This window comes from Centroberyx gerrardi, chromosome 5, assembly GCF_048128805.1.
Source record: "Centroberyx gerrardi isolate f3 chromosome 5, fCenGer3.hap1.cur.20231027, whole genome shotgun sequence".
In the NCBI taxonomy this organism is placed as follows: domain Eukaryota; kingdom Metazoa; phylum Chordata; class Actinopteri; order Beryciformes; family Berycidae; genus Centroberyx; species Centroberyx gerrardi.
Genome location: NC_136001.1, coordinates 16,494,190 through 16,514,619, shown reverse-complemented (window position 1 = coordinate 16,514,619; position 20,430 = coordinate 16,494,190). Strand labels below are relative to the sequence as shown.

The following is a 20,430-nucleotide window of genomic DNA, read 5'->3' as shown; positions in this document are numbered from 1 at the left end:
AGAAAGAAGAGGGAGGAGAAAAGGCCCTTCTGTTATTTTCTGTCTTGAGACTCGCTGCATAGGCTATTCAGGCAAGTTGATGAACTCCTCCAAAAAGTTTATTAAGGGGCTGAAAACAATAAGAACTAAAGCCTTTGGGTGCCCGGGCAGACAGTTTATAAACTAGCTGCCATTGTGCCTCAAAGGCAGATGCATGAATACTTTTGAATAGGGCCTTCAAACTGACACGATCAGGCTGGACAGCAGCAGTTTTAAAGGCAGAGAGGGTGCTTCTGCTGCAGCTCAGATCTCTGCTTTTTTGCATTAATGTACATCTGCAAAGGAAGGGGGAGGTGCAGCTGGGCGCTGTCTGTCATGGCCATGGTGGTTTTCCCTTGGGGTTTACACTACACGCTTAAGGGCAATTTAGTTGAACTTAAGATATAACTTAGGGTAAATAAAGAAACACCATGTTGCGTTCTTGGACAGTTCTTTGAGGAAATTATAATTTAGAATCACACAATGTAAGAATCTAGTATATCTTCACTAATTATGTTTATTTACACAGCGAATAAAGGCCATTTTTAACAGTCATGTCTTTGGTGAAATTCAAGGCCACAAAGTCTGTGCTGTGAATCCTCATGAAAGACGACGGTTTAATGCGCTACATCACATTTCCGACTCCTACTAATAATATATTTTGGATATGGAAATTGACCAAGCTGTTTTTTGAAGAGCCACTGCAGAGTGTGAAAATTGGTCTTTCCTGTTTATGTTGAATTTCACACAAAATATGCTTTTCAAATCTTAATGATCACTTGCGCAGCAAGGCAGGAGACAGCAAGGCAGAATTCTGTTGTGTGCTTTAGCGGGGCTGCGTTGATTCACTGTTGATATATTTTTGAATGGGGCACACTAGTTACGCACTCAAGAAGATACATTATTCCCCTCCTTTTCAGTAGACAATGGACTGTCACTCTTTATCCCTCTTCCCTCCTCTGTCCCTCTCTCTCCAGCTTTCTCTTTAGTCCCCTCGCTCTCTGGCTCTGTGCCTCACAACATCAGAGGGAGTCCAGTGATTTGTGACCCCAGCAACCCACACTTAATCTCGCTAAAGAGGGGGAGCATCCAGTTTGCAGCTTGGCGGGCCCCAAATAGACCAAGCCTGCTCTGGCAGGTGTCAACATTAGCAAACAATTGGTCCCCAGTCCCATGCCCCGTACCCCAGTGCGACACTGAACCTAAACTATTTGAGGCGCGCTGAAAGGAGCCACATAATAGGGAATGTGGAGGGGAGGAGAGGAGGGGGAGGACAAGGGAGAGATTACACTCTCAGACAGCTATTAGCAGGGATGAGGCTTTTCTAAACAAACAAAAAAGAAGACGATCAATACTGTGTTAGTTTACCAAGTGGAGTCATCATTGTGGCTTTGGAGTATTTATTTTCTGCTCCATTGTTTTTCTCGACTTCTCAAACGTCTGTGGGCCATATTGGCAATCCAATTTAGTTTGAGGGGGGCCCTGCGAGGCCTATTTCTTTTCCTGGGCAGTTCTCTGTTAGTTGCTGGTTTGCTGAGCCTGCGGTGGGCAGTTCATTCATAGATTTGCCGTTGTAATGAATCCTGATTGGTGAGTATTATCTTTGATAGTGGACAATGACCGGGCTGTCCAGAGGGAAGCAGCACTCAGCGATGACAGAACCCTGCTTAGCCCTCTGGGATTGCAGCCCCTCTACCTCATTAGACAGAAGTGTCTTGCCAAAGAGAGTAGAGGAAATGGGAAGAGAATGAGTTGACATGTGGACTGTTGCTGCTCTTGAGTGGGTATGTGTCTTGACAAGAGGGGCAATGTTTTTTAAAGGCCATTTATTTATCTCTCACCGCTGATTCGTAGCCATGCCACCAGGAGAGACAAGTGTTCTCAGTGGGGGAGATTAGTTTCAAAGGTTTTAATGGAAAAACCTATAGTATTTGTTATTGGAGAGAAATCTCATTTAATTGATTTGAAATGTCCTCTTGGCATCTTCCTCCTGGTCTCTTGAAAAACAAATGGAAAGAACAGACCCTATTAGGTATGAATGGATTTTTGGTGCAATTCTGAACAAATATGGACAGGCAAAAACATAAAAAATAGATTGATGGCTTCTGTAGAAGCGTCTGCATGGCCCAGACACGGATACCGGTAGTTTCATGTGTGCTACGTATTGTTCCATCTGTGATGATAAGTCAGGTAAAACAAACCTCTTTGTGCAGTTGCTGTAAACACATCATTAGCTAAGCCCCAGTCATTTTGCTGCAATAAACAAGCATAATTAACTGACCTTATGACCCCAACAGACAATGGTGGCTGTTGTCAGAAAGTCCCAATAACAATGTAAACAAGCAATAAAATGATTCTGAGCATTCATGGCATTGGGACATCGCGTAAATGGAGAACGAGCCCTAAAGACAGACGACAAACGAAAAACCACTTCTCCTGTTGTCCCAATGCAGTGTAGACCATAGGTAAGAAGTAATGTTCAGTCTTTTTGTATTTTCTCAACTAGGTAAATTCAGAGTATTGCAGAAATTACTAGAGAATAGAAAGGAGCAAGTTTACAGAGTTATTCAGCTGTTATTCAGCTGTATAGTATGTTATTCCACAAATCACATCCATTGTGCCTAATATGTTATTTCCCAGACTACATACGTTTTGCTCGCTGCTGATAAATCATGTCATTCCACACAACCCACATTTCACTAATAAAAAAGGCCTGTGAATTTGTGAAGGGTCACTGTAATTTTTTCCGTATTTTTACAGCATGTCCATGCAAGCCTCATAGATCGTGAGCCAAGTCTTTGCATGCAACGGCCTCTTTGATTTCAGCCAAATAAAATCTTCCAGCAGATAAAAGACAGTACCATCTTGTATTTATAGTCCCATTAGACCGAACATTTGTCTCTTGTTTCTGTTTGCTCATACAACATTACCAGTGCTGTATAATCTGTGTGATATATGAGGGCATGCATTACAGGCCTCTGTCAGCGAAAGCCAGCTTTTACTGACAGCTTTCACAGCTTTCTCCAGTTCACTCTAGAGATACGCTCAGGTTACTAAACTTTGGAATAAATTCCTTTAGGTCTTTTAGTACTGTTTATTATGATGCTGATACAGTCTTGTGATTAATTATCACTGGAGCAGTCCAAACTGTATATTTGTTGATTTTTTAATATTAAGTTGTGAAAAATTATTGACTTAAGTCTTTTTTTCCTTTCCTGTAATTATGGAGTCTCATTTGGTCTTGCAGTCTTGCCATTAAGATCTGCGTGGCCTTTTTGTTGTCTGTATACAGTATTTAGATTTTATGATCAACTCTGAATTCAGATTTCCCTGTGTATGTATTACTTATGCAATATAGAATCAGTCCAATTGAATTCCACGCCTTTCTCATGTAATCGTAGGAAAATATCAAGACGGACAGTGGAATAAATGGAACCGTTGGCAGAAATAGATCTTTTTCTTGGTGATTAAGCCATTGTCATTCTGACAAACAGTAAAACTGAAGGAGCACAAAAATGAGGATACAGTACAGCAGGCCATCTCAGGCTTTATTATGCCCATGTTAAATTGTGCAATGGATGAGCAGGTCAAAGCCACATCATTTATTGAAAAACTTTGTTTCTTCCAATTCGCCTTGCCAGCTAGGGTTGTCAAACTCTGACAGCTGGCACAGATCAGGACAGTGTGTTGCATTACGGCCGTCCACTGGTTACCATGGAGCTGCATTAGAAAAGACAAAAAGCATTTCTGGCTAATTTTATTACAATACAGGAATAGCCCACATAATGTGCAACAGTAATTACGTTTAGCACAGTGTGCCCATGCTCTCTCTCAGTGATGAATGAGAAACATTGACCATGGTCTGCTAGTTTAAAAATCGCCATTAGCCTATGCTACTTAGGGCCAGAACATTTCACATTTTATGCTCTTGATCTGCTTCACCACTGAAATCTTCATTTGTTTTAATTGTGCATGTTTTTTTTTTTAGAGCCACAAAGACAATAAACATGTTCCCTAAGTGTTGCAAATCAGAAATGTGTTTTTTCCCACCAAGTTAAAACGTGAAAGCGGTTGTCCAAACAGTGGGGTGGAGCTCCTGTCCTAGCCGGCAAAATAACAACTTCAAATGTTGTCCTCTATTTTCAACTAATGGGCTTATTTCTGCATCGTCAGTCATTCTCTCCTTGGGGAATATGTACTCTCAATATAAAAAGCTTTGCTTCTGTGCCACATTACAACCCCTCAATATGGCAGGATCTCAGAAATTAATGCCAAGCCAAGCCAATGCCAACGCTTCACTGTCCATATAAAAAGCTCTTTACAGGAAATATTCAGTAAATTGTGGAATAACAGGGAACTCTTTGGTAATCGGTTGTTGTTTAGAATCAACTGAATGTCACTGGATTGAGCATAATACAGAGTATTTCTGAAAACTTATTTCAGGATTTCACGCAGCACGTGAAGATTATGGGGCAAATTTCTATTGTCATATTATCTAATTATGGAGGGCAGTAATAAAATCATGAATAATATACAAAGGCCAGTAGCTGTGGACCCATTGCAGCACTAAACACAGACTGCTGTACTAGAAAAATATAGTCTTTTCCATAAAGTAAGATAGAACTTTTATACATATTCCCTGCTCATTAATTGTACAATTTATAGGATTTTGTCCGCATCAAACCTATATTTTTATTAAAGTTTCTCCCATGCTTCACAACTGTTCTTCTCAGTGTCCTCTGTATCGCACAAACTTTTTCCACGATATTTGCTGCCCAGCTTTGTCCAGAAAATTAGGAAACTTCCCTTGGGCACATAAAAATGTCCGCTGTGCATTCCTATACTGTGCCCAGTAATCTCTCTTTGGCTTTGTTGAGAAAATGATTTGTTCCTCCAGGAGACCTCAGCTCATAGCCCTGAGACGTTACTGTTTGATTTCCTGCGTAGGTTTTAGAGCTTTTGCTGGGGGACTGGGGCTCTGGCTCCAGTGCCATTTGGCAGACACCCCCATGGGCTCCTTTTTACTTTCTTGTGCTCTCTGTTAATTTCATTACTTTCACTGTGACCTCAATTAGCAAAGACTCAAGCCCAGGGAGTGACATTCTGCTTGACAGAAGAGACCTGGTGTAAAGCTCGGTCTTAGTAGGAAGTGAGAAGTGGCAACAGCTTTCCTAACAAGGTGCACATTTCGCATCTTCTGAAGTCTTTGTGATTCCATGTGGCTCTTTTAGATCTTCTGTAATCTGGCTTTGTTCAGAAAATTGCCACAGTAAAATGGATTATGGTAACTTAGTAAGTATATTCATGTAAGTTCATAAAATATAGGACTTTGCACTGCGTGAATGATGCATTTTTGCATTATTAGAGTCGTATTGCCCCCAATATCCACAACAACTAATATAAGTCTTTCAAAAGAAGAACTCATATATTGAAAAAAAAAAAAAATTTCAAAAACAAAACATAAACAAGACTCTCAAATTAACATTTGGAACAACAGCGTTCACTTCATGCAGAAAGAGAGTACTGTATATCTTAGAGTGAAAAGCAAACAATCATATTGTCAGTAATATCCTAGTTCCAGCCAGTAGTATATTAAAGAAAAAGAATCCCACCCTTCAAGCCCTTCACGCTTTCACACTCAGGCAGAGCAGAGGCATGGGGAGTCAATATGTCAGCGTTTATGGATGCCCTGCGGAGCTGCACAGGGCTGTCAGGCCCCTATTCATGCTCTAATGGCCCCCTGAGGAGCTCGTCTCTCCAGGCTGAAAAGGCCGGGAGGCCCAGTGGACGCCCTGTTGTTGAAGGTGAGCGTGCGCTCTCATGGACGCGCCGCGCCTTCATCCATATGACAAGAGCCATAAAAGAGCATCGCTTTCGCTGCTTCTCCCTCTCTGTCTTCTCTGCTTTCTCTTACCCACAACCCCCCTCCCATTTTCTCCCCACCTCAAAGAGAGAAAAGGGGGCTAATTGTTTGTTGTGAGAGCCAAAGATTATAGAGCCTCCCATCTTTCTTCCTCCCTTGCCTTTTTCTCCTCTTTTTCAAGCCCCCTACTCCTTTTCTAAAGAATGTGATTCTATCCGAGAGACAAGGGAAGAAAAGTATTGGAATTTTCCTGTGGAATGTTGATGCAAAAGAGCCTAACTCTGACATTGGCAATGAGACAAGGTGCTGCGTTTGGTAGCAGAAGTAAGGCTGCCTGTGCTAGTTTCATCAGGTAGTTGTTTATTCCTTACTAAGAGGAAGTCTGTTTGGAGTGCTGAAGTTGTTAACCGCTACTTCTGATGTTAAGTTATGGGATGTTAATTAACTTGTGTAATTGATGTAAAAGTTGTGTGATGATTTTCAGGCTCTTTTTCGCTCATACTTTTCATCTCACTTATCGCTCATGAAACCGAACAGACTTTCGGACAAGTGCCCTTGGCCCTCAGCCACCTGCTAAACCCGCAGTTGACATGGTAGGCATGAGACAAAGCTGAATCCAATGACATCTGTCCAAAAAGGTGAACTGAGAATGATAATCTGATTTTATTTTAGATAGACGGTGGATTTTAATATCCATATGTATAGTTACACATCACATCCAGATTCAATTTCAGCTAAATGTCAAATCATGGCACAGAGAAGGTCATTGACAACTGGGGGAAAATGATGGTGGATTTTGGTATGTTACCAAACCAAGTAAATACTTGTCTTGATTTTGCCATATACATGTTCTTCTTCCAAATTATTTGGTGCATTGATCTGGATATTTTGCACTAATTCATATAACTACATTCCATCCACGCGGGAGCTGTGCTCACTTTTAGAGTTTTATTTTTGTTTCCACTTGAAGGGATATAACTACAGGAATAGATTATTCATAGAGAATTCCTCTTCAAACCATTGTGGTTATCGCTGTAGTCTATCTTGTATTCACATAAGGTTCCTATCTTAGATACATCCTTTGGTAAATGCTTTGAATCACATTGCTCCTTTAACTTGGCAACCCCTTTGGGATACACAGGCAAGTGCATTCAACAGAGATGCTGCACCATTCTCAGAAAAATGCAAATTGGGAAGTTGTTAGTTATTTGATGTTGCTGCACGATCCCCCCGCCCCCGAAACATCCCTCCACTCCAGTGTTGGTGGTTCAATCGCATGCAGTCCTGGGGACAGGCAAGGCTGTTTATATGCAGGCCTGGAGCAGCAAAGACAGCACAGAGACAGATGCATGTCAGAGATAGCAGATCCCATCTCAGGCAGATGCCTCTTATCACAGGCCTGTTTGCATAATTAGGCCTTTTGATATTCACCCCCTCTGACTGACAAAAAGTATAATTGCAATATCAACTACGACAAAAGGTAGGCACAAAATAAACAAGTCAACATAAATAGGGAGAAAAGATGTGGTGTTATTTTTGTCCTGTGGGAAAAAAGAGGGAGGAAAAAAACACCATTTTTAACTAAATCTGCTGTCAGTCACAGTCAACTGGTGTGACTCGGTGCTCAGAGGCTGGTCCTGTGAATGCCTGCAAAACACAGAGCGTGAGGCCTGATTGTAATTATGCTGGAACTAATATGCTTTTCAAAATGAGCCATTATGAGCTAATGCTGCACTGCCAAAGCCCTGTCTGTTTTTGTCCCTCTGTCTTGGATAGTTTGCAAAGGTACGGCTGATATTGAGGCCATGGGTTATGGTATGAGAAACAGTCTGCCTGGGATGAGCATAACTTCACTTTAGGCTAAAACTGACTCACAGGTAAGTTTAGAAATGAGGGATGCCCCCCCCACACACACACACACATAAACCCCCCCATCCCCTCCACCTCCCCGCACACGTTTTTTCATTTTTCATGTTTCTAATTGTGAAGATTTAATTCGCTGATGGGTGTGAGATGTGAGACACTCATTTTACTTTTGCAAAAAGATGTTAATGTCAGTGCAAGTGATTTTATCCTCTTTATTTTGCGAGTGTTATTTGCTGCTATTAACACACTGCTGGTTGCTTGTATAGATATTGGATTGGGGATGTAATAGATGGTAAACATGCTTAAACCCAGTTTGCCCACCTTTTTATTTGCAAAATAGAGTTTACCCACTTTTTTATCTTTATTATTTTCTTTCCTGGTGTAATTTATATGAGGAAATGGTCTTGAAGGGGGGAAAAAGCAGAAATTAATGCTTTTCTGAAAATATAATAGATTTTTGTTCATATTCATTGTGATGCCTTTGAAAGATCACTAATCACTGGAGGCCATAGTTTATTTTTTATTCAACACTACATCACTGGATCGGACGCTCTATTTATCTAACATGATCTGAGGCCTAATAGACGTGAACATTTTTGACGTTGTTATGTACCATAAATCTGTAACCTTTCAGATTACTTCGTTAATTGTCTTTATTGAAGGGACAGCTGTCTGTTTAAACAGTATTACCTCAGAGTCTCGGGGGTGAAGGTGGAGGACTGGAGGATGAGAGAGTCCATGGGGCTGGAGGGAGAAGACAAGGAGGGGTGGGGGAGGGGAGGGGAGGGGAGAGGAGGGGGGGGGGTGAGGAAATAGGGTGATGAGTATCCCATCTGCCTGTAGTCTGAGGAGTCTGTCTAAAGGGTCAGCAGAAGAGCAGCAGCGGAGAGAACAGTCTTTAAATCTCATACACCAACCTTAAAACTATTAACCACCAGTCCTCAAAGCACAGGAACCCTGTTTTATCTAAAGGGTATGGTCAGAATTAAAGAGTCATTAGAATAAAGGTTTTAATGGGGTTCATTTCTGGTATGGAATCAACCCCATTGACTCAGGACAAACCAAATTCGAATCACTGCTAACATTATTTGTGAGTGATCACCCATAGTGCATCACTTTCTTTAATGTGCGCAATGCCTTCCAGGAGGACAATGCCCCTATCAGTTACGCATGACTGGCCGTCCAATGGTTGGAAGTGCATGACAGTAAGGTTAGCCATAAGCCACAGACTTTGCAAGAACCAGATGCGATCCCAGTTAATTTTTTGTGTTAAATTCTGAAATGGTGCATGAAAAAGCATTTTTTTCATTGATTTTCTAAAGACGCAGAGCTCGGATGATCACTCATCATCGTTGTTAGTAGTGATTAGCATTGACTTTGCCTTGTAGAAGGTGATCACCGTATTCTGTTGGTTTGATAAATACATTTTTCAAATAGTTGTATATGTTAGGTTGCTGATTAACAAAACATTTTCTGAGCAAATCTTCAAAAGATTCCCTGTATTGAAAGCATATTGTCTCTTTCATAAGTAATGAGATTCAATTAAAACTTGAGTAAGGACATTTTTTTTGGTTAAAACATACCTGGTTGTGCACATTCTCCCCATGAACGTTATTTTGAATCTTAATCAAGCGCTTGTTTAGACAATGCGATGTCTAAACCTGATTAGTTCCTGTTTATAATGGCTGCGATTTTAAATCAATATTTAGGGAAAACCTCAGAGGGCCCCTGGAGGAGGGAACACGGCAGTAATCATGCCCACTGGATGGCACATAATTAGGGTCTAATTGGAAGATAAGTGATGAGACAACGCATGAGTGCTTTATCAATATTCCATGAACCTTTGAATGGAATTACAGCAGTGGTATTATACAAAGGTCTAATCAGAATGTACCTTTTTGTTTCTTTATTTATTGAGCTCTGAGGACTATCGAGGAATTGACCTCAACACCCCTGCAGGGATTTTGTTTGTTCAATATTATCCTCCACCATTTTGTCTTTTATTAACCTTGACACATGTGAAAAGAGACATGTTAAATTGAAATGCGTTGTTGTCTGACTAACAGACTGAAAAGTGTTCATGTTCTCTCTTGCCTGCTCATTCTGATACCACAGAATAACAGAAAAGCGAAGAGAAAGAGAAAAGTCTTTAGACCTTGTGTGCTTTATTGTAGCTGCAGTCAAAACATGTTTCCAGACCAGTTCATGTGTGTAAATCATGTTCTGCTGTCTACAGAAGGGTTTTGCATGAGCAGATAGTAACTAATCTCTCAAGTTAACCAGAAATCAGTGCGGCTCTGTGTTACATCAACAATGAGAGCAGCCATATGCTTTTTTACCAAATTCTGTTTGTCTTCTAATCACCAAATGTTGTCAGCATATAGATGAGTTTTGCATCGAACAGCCCAATTGGCTCCAGTGTGTGCTATTTTCCATTTTCCCTCGCTCATTACAGGCAGAGCTGTTGACCTTCAGCCCAGAGTGCGCTTTGTGGTTCATGCACAAGAGCAGATGTGTTGGCTCTACATGGCTTAATGACATGCAACAGTACATGCTATTATGTCTTGCTTGCTATGTATATGCCTTATCAGTCATTAGCCTGATAGCATGCTAATCGTGATGCAGAGCTGGCACTGACATAGAATGACACAACTGTCTACTTCCAAAATGTTTGAGGCAGTCTGTGCACGCACCTCTGAACCGTCTTAAACAAAGGGTGAAGGAAACGTGAGGAGAAGAAAATAATTTGAGGAGAACACTTTGGTGTCTGGCTTAGAGCCCCTTGAGTATGTGTCTACTCCGGCCCCCTCGTCTCCCTGTAGGACACAGAGGTGACTTTGGAAAGTGATCTGCAGACCGCTGTGCTGGTCTCAAGTGTTGTCATGGCAAGTTACCGGCCAAATGGATATACGCATCCTCATGAAAACCAACAAAGGGATATGTGGTATATGTACATATTCAACTTTGTATGTTCAAGGGTGTTCTGCAGCGGAGTGAGCCCGTGTTTCAAGAATCAATCTTTATTAAAAAGGATAAGACTGAAGAATTGATTTAATGAATGCGGCCTCATGTCCTGCGGCCACATGTAATCCGCAGAGAATCATTGAGCATGAGCTCAGGGGGACAAAAAGATGTTCGTAGAAGACTCATGGAGTGGCCTGTAATGATAGTCTCCATATAATCCCATAATTCCTTGTTTAATTAAACTCCGGCGCTGGCCTTGAGACTCAGCCAGCTCTGTTGCTCTTTTGTTCTCACAGTTGTTATTTGGAGGCTAGGTTTGGCGATTCTTTTGTCCACTTATCATATCGGAAGATTCTAGAGGAGTGAACTATACACAGAGCTCATAGGTGGAAATGATGAATCGGATGCTTGGAACTCACTTGGGCAAGGCATTAAGGTGACCATTTTATCGTTTTCATTTTAGTTGAATAGCAAGGGCCTCGGTCGGTAGCAGAAATCTCTCTCATACACCCTCTTCTTCAATATCTTCCTTTATTTCCCCTCTCCCACACTTTCTGGACTGTGCATGATGCAATCCAACTAGGCCTGGAGCAACACTGGCACGTCACACTGCCTTGTCAATGTCTCAATGAGGAAATTATGAAAATATGAATTTTATGACATGAAATGAAAAGGGCCATGTAGTTTGAATAGACATGCAGAGGAGGTGAAAATGATGCAATTTTCTAAATTCAGTTATAATGGTAATGTGCAATGGTAATGCGTATTTGCTGTCAAAAATTTCCCTGTCGGCCTGGATTGTACAGCTTTGTGCTGTATCTATATTCCTCGAGCAGAAATACAGCTTAGTTGAATGCCTAAAAAGTAATGTAAGATATGTTCTAATTCATTTAATGACAGCATATGGAAACACATGGGATTGAATGGTTTTGGTGTGATATTGTGTTGTATTTTGTATACTCCGGCTTGCTGTTTATGAGCAGTCTGCCCTGGGCCAATGAGAGAGAATAGTGGGGTGAGGCGCAGCAAGGTGGCCTGTGCAGATTAACCCCTCTACCCACCAACACCCCCGCTCCCCTCTCGCTGCCTGCGGCCCTCTGCCTTAACAGCCTCTGGGGCCCCTCTCAGAGGCAGGATTGTGTATCAGGCCTCTTCTATATTGAATAAATATCCACAGATTAAGATAATATTTGCTCTGTTGTGCTTTCAGAGAGGAGTAGCTGTCATTTGAATCCTCTCTGCCGCCCTTCCCCCTCTCTGAGGTTGCTTGCAGGCACCATAGCAACAGAAAAGGGTTGTGTCCCCAAAATACAGATAAAGCTAGAGCAAGCATTTGATCAGTTTCAAACCACTTTTGATGCTATTCTCTACAAACACAGAGTTAATTCACACAAAACATGATTGATTCCTGCAGGATCAAATCAACGAACCTCACTAACTTGCTTTACACAGATAAGTACTCACTCTGTCTGTCTGTTTCTCTCGCCTTAGGTAATCGCACAGATGATGGTTCAGATGTAGACTCGGAGCCCGACCTTCCCCTGAAGAGGAAGCAGAGGCGCAGTCGCACCACCTTCACCGCTGAGCAGCTGGAAGAACTGGAGAAGGCTTTTGAAAGGACACATTACCCAGACATCTACACCAGAGAGGAGCTGGCTCAGAGGACCAAACTCACTGAGGCCAGAGTACAGGTTAGACTGACAGTACCAACGCACAGATGGATGAGCATGCTCACATACACACACACACACCGTATGCATGCAGGCACATTTAAACACACCGATGCATGATTGGAGTGAGTGAAACTACGTTCACTTTAAAAACTCTACCTGTTAACACCAAAAAGCTGTATTAGCACAGTGTTGTTCTAAAAGAATCACTGAACAAAATATTTAATTTGTGCATTATTAGTTGCAAAATCATGCACGAGTGCACATTGTATTTCCCTTATGCAGGCCTCTTAGGGTTCTGCATCGCCTAAACACTGCACATGGCAAAAAGCGTTAGACACAAACGCACAAACAAATGCGCACACAGAGCCTGGTTCTTATAGAGGGGTTCCTCCTGAGCACCTAATATTGTTGCCCTTTTTTAACCCACGGCAATGGTGTGTTCATTTGTCAGGAAGATATTGCTCACTTTCCGTATTGTACTGTTCATGTTAGGGAGTTCGCTGCTTACTATAAGCCTTCAACTCAGCTCATGTTAGAGGGGTCTGACGGAGCTGCTCCCCATCTTCACACCTCAGACCTTGGAACCTGTCTGACAGCTTGGGTGCCATGTGGTTATATGTAAGACTGAAGGAAGATATGTACAGTAGAGTTATAGCAGCAGCTGCTCTAGCAAAAAGAAAGAGAGGGAGGGAGAAAAGAGGAGAGAGAGAGAAGAGTGAGAGAGAGAATGCATTCCTGATGGATTTCTCATTTCGGCCTTTGGCCAGGATCTCATCCCATCACTTTCAAGCTTGCCGCTGCTTGTAAAACCCTCCACATATCACAGAGGGTTCCTCATCCTCTCTAGGGACCCTATGCCCCGACAACAACATTAATCAATCAGGCGCTAGTAAAAAAAGGTCTGGGGCACCCCTCTCCTCTTACCACAGTCGTTCACACTCCCTCTGAACCCCCCAAACTCTTCACCGCATGCTAAGTGTTCATCACACTACAAACATGCAGTTGGGGTAACTGATTCCACACATGTCTTTGTCCATCTTGAAACCCCCCAACACGCAAAGATGTACTGTATGTCTGAGTGGTTAATGCCTCACTCAAGGGAGGAGAAATTTATCTCATGCTTATTATAATGCAATATATTAGTTTTAGCAATGTTTTAGAGATGTGCGTGAGTCAAACTTGGAGAGAAAAGGGAACAGATCTTTGAAATGAAAGCTTTATCAATATTTGCTTTGGGAGGCATTATTTCAATAAATTATAATAAATTATAAAAAAACATACATCTGGAAAACAAATGTATGCAAGTTTGCGTTTTATAGATTATGAGTTACAATAAATCCTTACAAACATTTATTGAAATATGTTTTAATGTAGCCACAAAAGCTTACCAATGGCAGTTTTCTTTTTTCTTTTTTCTTTTTTCTTTTTGAAAGTTTATAGTGATCAGCCTTGGGTCTGGTCCAATTCAGACTCACAGTGGAGAACAGTAACATTTCAGATTTGAGAAGAGATCCATGCAGGTATTTGCACCTGTGTTTTTATGGAAACTGACAAAAATATCGAAACATGAAAAAGAGAGAACAAGAAAGAACACTGAAAGGCTGCTATCTCTTTGCTGTTAGATGAAGCTAAATGATGTCATGTGAAAAAGCTGAGGAATTTGTGTCATGGCTATAATTTGTTAATGCTGTTTTCCTCATAATCTAATTCTGAAAGGCTTTGAAAATCTCCAAAGGTCAACTCAAACTTAATTTTCTGAGAAGGTTACCCAAGAAAGGGACTCTGGTAGCCAAGTAATAATGACCAATGTTGCCTCGCAGTTTGGTAAAGGTGTTTGAGAGATTTGAAACCTAGACTAGAACTGTTTCTTTTTTAGGGGTTTGGTAGTTTTGTCATTGACGAAGTTATAGCATTTGGACATACAAGGACCATTTCACAAAAATCTGAACATTGTAGTATACAGTATGATATGTATAGTTTACAAAGACAATAAAGGTATACTAAAGCTGGAAGAATTTTATTTTTATGTAAACTTGGTGGAGTGTGCATGCGTGCATGCATGTGTGTGTGTGTGTGTGTGTGTGTGTGTGTGTGTGTGTGTGTGTGTGTGTGTGTGTGTGTGTGTGTGTGTGTCAGAGCATTCTGAAAATGTCCACCAGCTGGGCTTTCACATAGGTGCCCAAATGGCCCATCACAGTCCAGGAGAAAGGAGACCCTTTGGCCTGAGAGCAAAGCTGCTCCAGCACAGCTGCAATGACGCATCTTCCAGATGTCAGCGGCTAGCCAGTGTTTGGGGTTGGGGAAGAAATCATAAGCAGGGGGTGTTGGAGGGGTCCCACAGACTCATATTTTAAGTTGAATATGTGGCTGTGGTCATGGCTCACTGTTATCTGCTTGTTATTAAACATGGTGATAATCTGTAGAGCAGGGCTTTTTAGGTTTGTGGGCCAGGTAAATGGCACATGTGATGTGAGTTCTGCTGCAAACAAGTGGTTGCATTGGCACTCAACACTCGGAGCCCAATGCTGTGTTGTAAATTAAGCAGCTAGACTCTTGTGTAAGTGATGAGTGTTTGGCTTAGCGCTGACTCACAACCTAAACTCACCGCCCCATAAACACAGCTAACTCCCCTGTGTCTGCCCTTGCCTGCCATTTTGAGACCCTTTCACCATCCATCTTTATCAACCCCACTGCCCCTTTCAACAGAGCTACCAGCACTCCTACACCAACACTAGTCCCGCAATGGTTTTATCACCACAACTGACAAATTGTGGGATATGATCCATATCTCTCAGCAATTAGTTCCAGGCTGTCTCAGTGGGAGGGGACGCTGCCAAGTCTACCTATATCCTCCACCGATGCAGTGTGTGCTGCCACTTTCCATCCGCTAACCCCTCAGTCTTAACAGGAGCAGGCAGCAGTGTCATTCCATGAGCTATTAGGGAAGAGGGCATCATTTGTGTCTGCTCCCTCTGAAGTGTGGGCCAGGTGGGGGTTGCTGTCAGCCAGGCCGAAGAACAGAGGGAGGGAAGAGGCAAGAGGCTGCAGGCCGCTGTAAATCAGCACTCACAGATGAAGTAAATTACATTCTCTTCTATTTAGTCTGAAGTTTTTAAGAGACTGATTCCTCAGCCTCAGCTGAAGCTCATCATCTCAGCATGCCGCCGGCTCGCTTACCGAATCTGTCACATAGATCCTCTTTCATTACCAATAAACATTCTGCATGTAGCTATTATAGTTAGTGGAATCTAATAAGGTATAAGCATCGCTTTTTATGAAGCGTGAAAATCAATTTGGAGAAAAGTTTCTCTCTTTAGCTGTGGCTTGTGCTGGCGTGTTGATGCATGGAATGAATAGAGAAAAAGGCCCTGTATGGAGATGGTGTCCCATCTCAGGGGTCACTGTCGAGGAGTGGAACTCACACTACACTGCTTCATGGTGCTATGGGACAGATAATTCTCTACATACATTTAAAAGACAAATGATCCTCAAGCACTGAATGCTTTCTAGCTCAAGCAGATGGTTTTAAACAGGTTTGTGGTATAGCAAAAACATAATCCCATAGAGAGGTATCACAAGGTAATACACAATTTCTTGATTGTTATACTATCAATTGAGTACCAGCGGCAAGAGAGAAAAGCACAATGGAGCTGAGTGGTGACAACCAAACCCAACAGGCAACTGTATTCCCGCCAGTATGGTTTTATGTTTCATAAAGGAATAAATAGGATTTATGTAGATTGTAGGGGAGAAATTGTTGCAATGCATCAGTGTGAATGTTCTAACAGTTTCTTATTATTAGAATTTAAATGACTTTGGTACAGTGCTTCTGTACTCCTGATACTTATCAAGCTAATCCCACTCTCCTCTCAAATTCACACTCCTAGCTACTTTAATTAGCATAGTGCCAGTCTGGAAGGCAAGCAGGGAGGGAATCAGAGAGCGAGAGAGAGAGAGAGGGGAAAGGAGAAGGAAAGGGAAAGGGAGGGGGGTATTGCGTGGTATGAGACAGAAGAGGATTTGTATGTTGAAGCTGGTTGCATCACTCTTCTGTTTTTGTGGATATGAAGTCAGCAGCACATTTTGTTTTGTCATTATTTAGGCTCTTGGTATTCATCTATAGAATGTTGCAAATTGGCTCCTGAAAGGCGTCACATATTCAGTACTTCCCTTTGACAAAATAATTCATGGAGGATTGTCTGAACTGAAATACTGAAATACGAGTGATCCTGTTTAAGAGAAACAACACTGAAAGGTTTTTCCTGCAGTGCAATGTCATGCGTGACAATGTTGTGATCGTATTATCATCGATCAGCAATAAGAAAATCTGGAAAGCCGCTCGATGGCCAGGACTGAATTATGTTTGCTGAGAGTTGAGGCCAAGATAGAAGCCAATGAAGCAATGTGAGCGATGACAGCCTCAAGTTGAAATAGGGATCAAAACTGTGTTACTGTACTGAATGTCAAGGTTGCCGCCACTGTGCTGTGTATCATTTTAGACTAAAGTGTGTCCATCCTATTGGACTCTGATGCCTGCATATAGTCCTTGTACTGGTTGTGCTCTGCAACAACCCTCCTCTCTCATGTCTCTTCCTCCAACCACCTCTGTGTTCATTTCAGTAGTTCAAAGCTGCCTCTTTTGTTTCACAGGCTGGGCTAAGCTTTACTTCTATAAGATGAGTTGTCGCTCTAGGTTTTCTACCACCCCCCCTCCAAAAACTTTCCCCAGAATGGTTCAGAGATGCAAAATACAGACTTGTCCAAGTGTATTGGATGCAGGGCAACCTGCAAAGCTTTTAGTCCGTGAAAACAAAACAGAAGTGAGCAACATGGATTCTGCAGCACACTTGTAGGTAGATAGGGAGACATGGAGGAGCGCTGCAGCTCTCTGTACTGCAGAGAATTAAACCGGATTGGGGAGAGCAGAGGAGAATCTGTGGTCCAAGGTGACTTTGTGATCAGGTTCCAGAGCGCAGCCTCAAATCCTCAGCTTCAGGCTGTGTGTCACTCTGTGTGAGAGCGAAATGTGTGTGCATGTAAGTGTGCGCTTGTATGTGTGTGTGTTTGTGTATGAGTGGCTCTGCACATGTGCATGCATACTTGTGTACATGTTTATCCCAGTCTCTGCTGATTGTTGGAGTAAGTCAGTCCAGCTCCTCAGAGGCAGTGACGCATGCCCCTCTCTTACCCAACAATATAGTATTGACCTGGGCACATTGGGCCCAATGTTTCTCCACTCTAACTCAATAGGGCTCAAGCCTTTGGTATTTTAGTTAAGTTTAGTGTATTGGCGCCGCAGCACGCCTATTCAAAGCCTCAGACTAAATTCAGTTATGCAGGTACTCTTCATAGGCTCCCCTCTGATTGAGGTGAATGGGACCTATGGCAGTTGGAAGGAGATGCAAGTGAATGCGATTAGATGGGAAACGCCATTACTCTTAAGATTATCTGTCGCCCACGCATAACTGGCTGAAATAAGAGGCAGAAGGACAACTAATGGGTGATACATTGCAGTACTTGTAAATGCCTGGTCTTATATAGGCCTTCCTTTTAAGAAACTTCAAATGCATAAATGTGCAAATACAAAGCAGGCATTCAGGGGTTCTGGTACATGTATTTGTGAAGGATTTTTATATCCAAGCTTTTAGGTAAGAACTGGTGGTAAGAACTGTGAAAATACAACATGAGAAGCGTTGTTATATTATTGTATTAGTTGAGAATGTGTCTAATATTGTGGTGGGGCAACCACAAATAAATCTATGTATTGGAAACACTGCTATGTATTTTGGGGAGTGGGGTATTGCATGGAAAGAAACTGAAAGTGCAAGAACAAGAGAAGGAAAAAGGTAATGGCAAAAAGAGAGTTCAACATTTAAGTGTTTTGTGTTGGCCATGATGGAACGCCTCCTCCCTAAGCTTCGGTGACAAAGGGGGAAGGAAGTTAAAGTGAACATAAAAGAGGGGTGGGGTGAGTGGATGAGGTCGGAGGTGAAGTGGCACTGCGGGGTGGGGTGATGGGGAGTGTGTGGAAGGAAGGGGTGTGCCCCTGTGCCCCTCCCCTGGGCCAGGCAGCTGTTTGTCTGGCCCAGTAGGAGCTTAGTTCAGACCTTGGACCACGCTCCACTACATCCCAATAGCAGAAATTTCACCGGAGCCACAGTCACAGCATTTGTTTTGGAATAGCTGATTGAAGGATTGAAACAGGGTCTTTAGAAGTGATAGGGCTTGAGATAAAGGTTTCCTGTTGGTTTTAAACTTGCATAATTGAGGTTTGCCCTTTTCGCAAGCACCAATGCAGTCATAGCCTTTTGCATTTTCTTTCTGTTAAATGCTCTTGACTAAACTGAGCTATGGGCAAAAACCACTGGGCCTTTACAGAGGCTTTGACTGTGTGGAAAAGAACCACATTCAAATTAAGATCTCTGTTGGGTTGAGATCCCTTGTAGGCCTATACGAGTTTATATGTATGTTTGTGTGTAGAAAAAGAGGCAGCCCCAATAGCAGTGAGTACGTCGCTGTGTAAGTCCCCTTGAAAGTGTCCCTCTTTAAGACCTGTTTAAAAGGGACGCCCCCTCTTTGTGTCCAGTGTTCTCCGTGGCGTATGGAGGGGCTTTTGTCCCCCTCTTTCATGTGCTCTCACAATAGCCCAGGCCGTTTGAAACACAACAGTAGATGAACTGCGCTGACAGTGTATTAAACTCTGATGAATTGCCTGTGCGAGGCATAGATCAATGTCCTTCAACCCTTAGCACACAGTGAGCCCAGGCCTTGTCTTGGTTAAATGGAACAGGTTGCTGGCTGTATGGCCACTCTTTTCAAAAGGCCTGATTATATTCATGTTTTGTTGAAGCAGAAGCCTTTTTAAAATGTGTAAATCGTTGCCGTTCAAAAGGGCCCTATTTTGTCTTTCATTCAGGGAATTGACATTGTGTGTCTGTGGTTTGATGCAGATATGCAGCTCATTTTGTGTGGATTTTGCTACTTACAGATGAGCCTAAGAAGCCATAGCCTTGACTCTAAACCTAAAATGTTTTCTTTCTCTTTTACCTGACCTTTTAAACTTTATAAATGACCACATTAAAATAGCATAGTATTACTGTATATCTGTTTGTGTATGTGTGTCTGTATGTGTGTATCCAGCACAGTGACGGCATTCCTCCTGGCCTCCCTCACAGTGTCTAATAGGTTCACAAACATACTTGAGATGTCTGATGTGGAGGCTTGTGGCCTACCTCTGACCCCTTAATGACTTCTCCCCTCTGAAGAGGGCTTAGGGCAGCCTGTTTACACAGATCACAGCTTCAGCCACTTAAGAACAACAGGGCCGGACCACTGAGCCTCCATGGCGGCTCCCACAGGGACTAGCCTCTCAACTACCACCAGCACCACCACTCACACTAACCAGCAGATTAATCACAGGTGGCAGGAGCAAGCAGACTCTATTGCTTCTGGGTCTACTGGAATCAAATGCTCATCGCATAAGCATAAATGGAGTTTTAGTAAATGAAAAATAAAGCAAAAACTGTTTTAGGTTGTGCAACTTGGGTAGGGGCTCAACATTCCTCAGTTATCTCTGAGAGATCCTCAAAGATGAATATAAGTAAAAACACACAATTTAAGCTGTGCTATGTTTGGTAGTTGTGGGGATTCCTCTTGTTATTTTTGTTCAGTTTTATAAACTGCTAGTGCCTTTCTTTTCTGCCCAGGTGTGGTTCAGCAACAGACGGGCCAGGTGGCGTAAACAGGCTGGAGCCAATCAGCTCGCAGCCTTCAACCACCTGCTACCAGGAGGATTCCCACCCACAGGGATGCCAACCTTACCCACATACCAGCTACCAGAGTCCAGCTACCCCGGCACCACACTATCACAGGGTAAGACCACCGTTTCAGAGCCCAGATCTCAGTTCCATCTGGCATGCCTTTCTATAGACTAAACTTATGCTCTGTACTAAATGGGTTTAATCTAATCTGGTTAGATCTTAAGATAGTGCTATTTATGACGGTATGTCATCTGTATTTTATGTGCATGTTAACAACATTTTAGAT

At 42.4% G+C, this 20,430-nt stretch overlaps 1 protein-coding gene across 4 annotated transcripts in view; it reads left to right on the top strand.

Annotated features, from left to right (window-relative positions):
* pax7a (paired box 7a) overlaps window positions 1-20,430 on the top strand; it is a 45,940-nt gene that overhangs the window by 11,425 nt on the left and 14,085 nt on the right. For 3 of the 4 annotated variants that reach the window (XM_071895290.1, XM_071895288.1, XM_071895287.1), the window contains exons 5-6: window positions 12,203-12,402; window positions 20,091-20,256. In XM_071895290.1, coding sequence (XP_071751391.1) covers window positions 12,203-12,402; window positions 20,091-20,256 — 366 coding nt within the window. The remainder of the gene's footprint in view (window positions 1-12,202; window positions 12,403-20,090; window positions 20,257-20,430) is intronic. The other variant, XM_071895289.1, reaches the window with a different exon arrangement.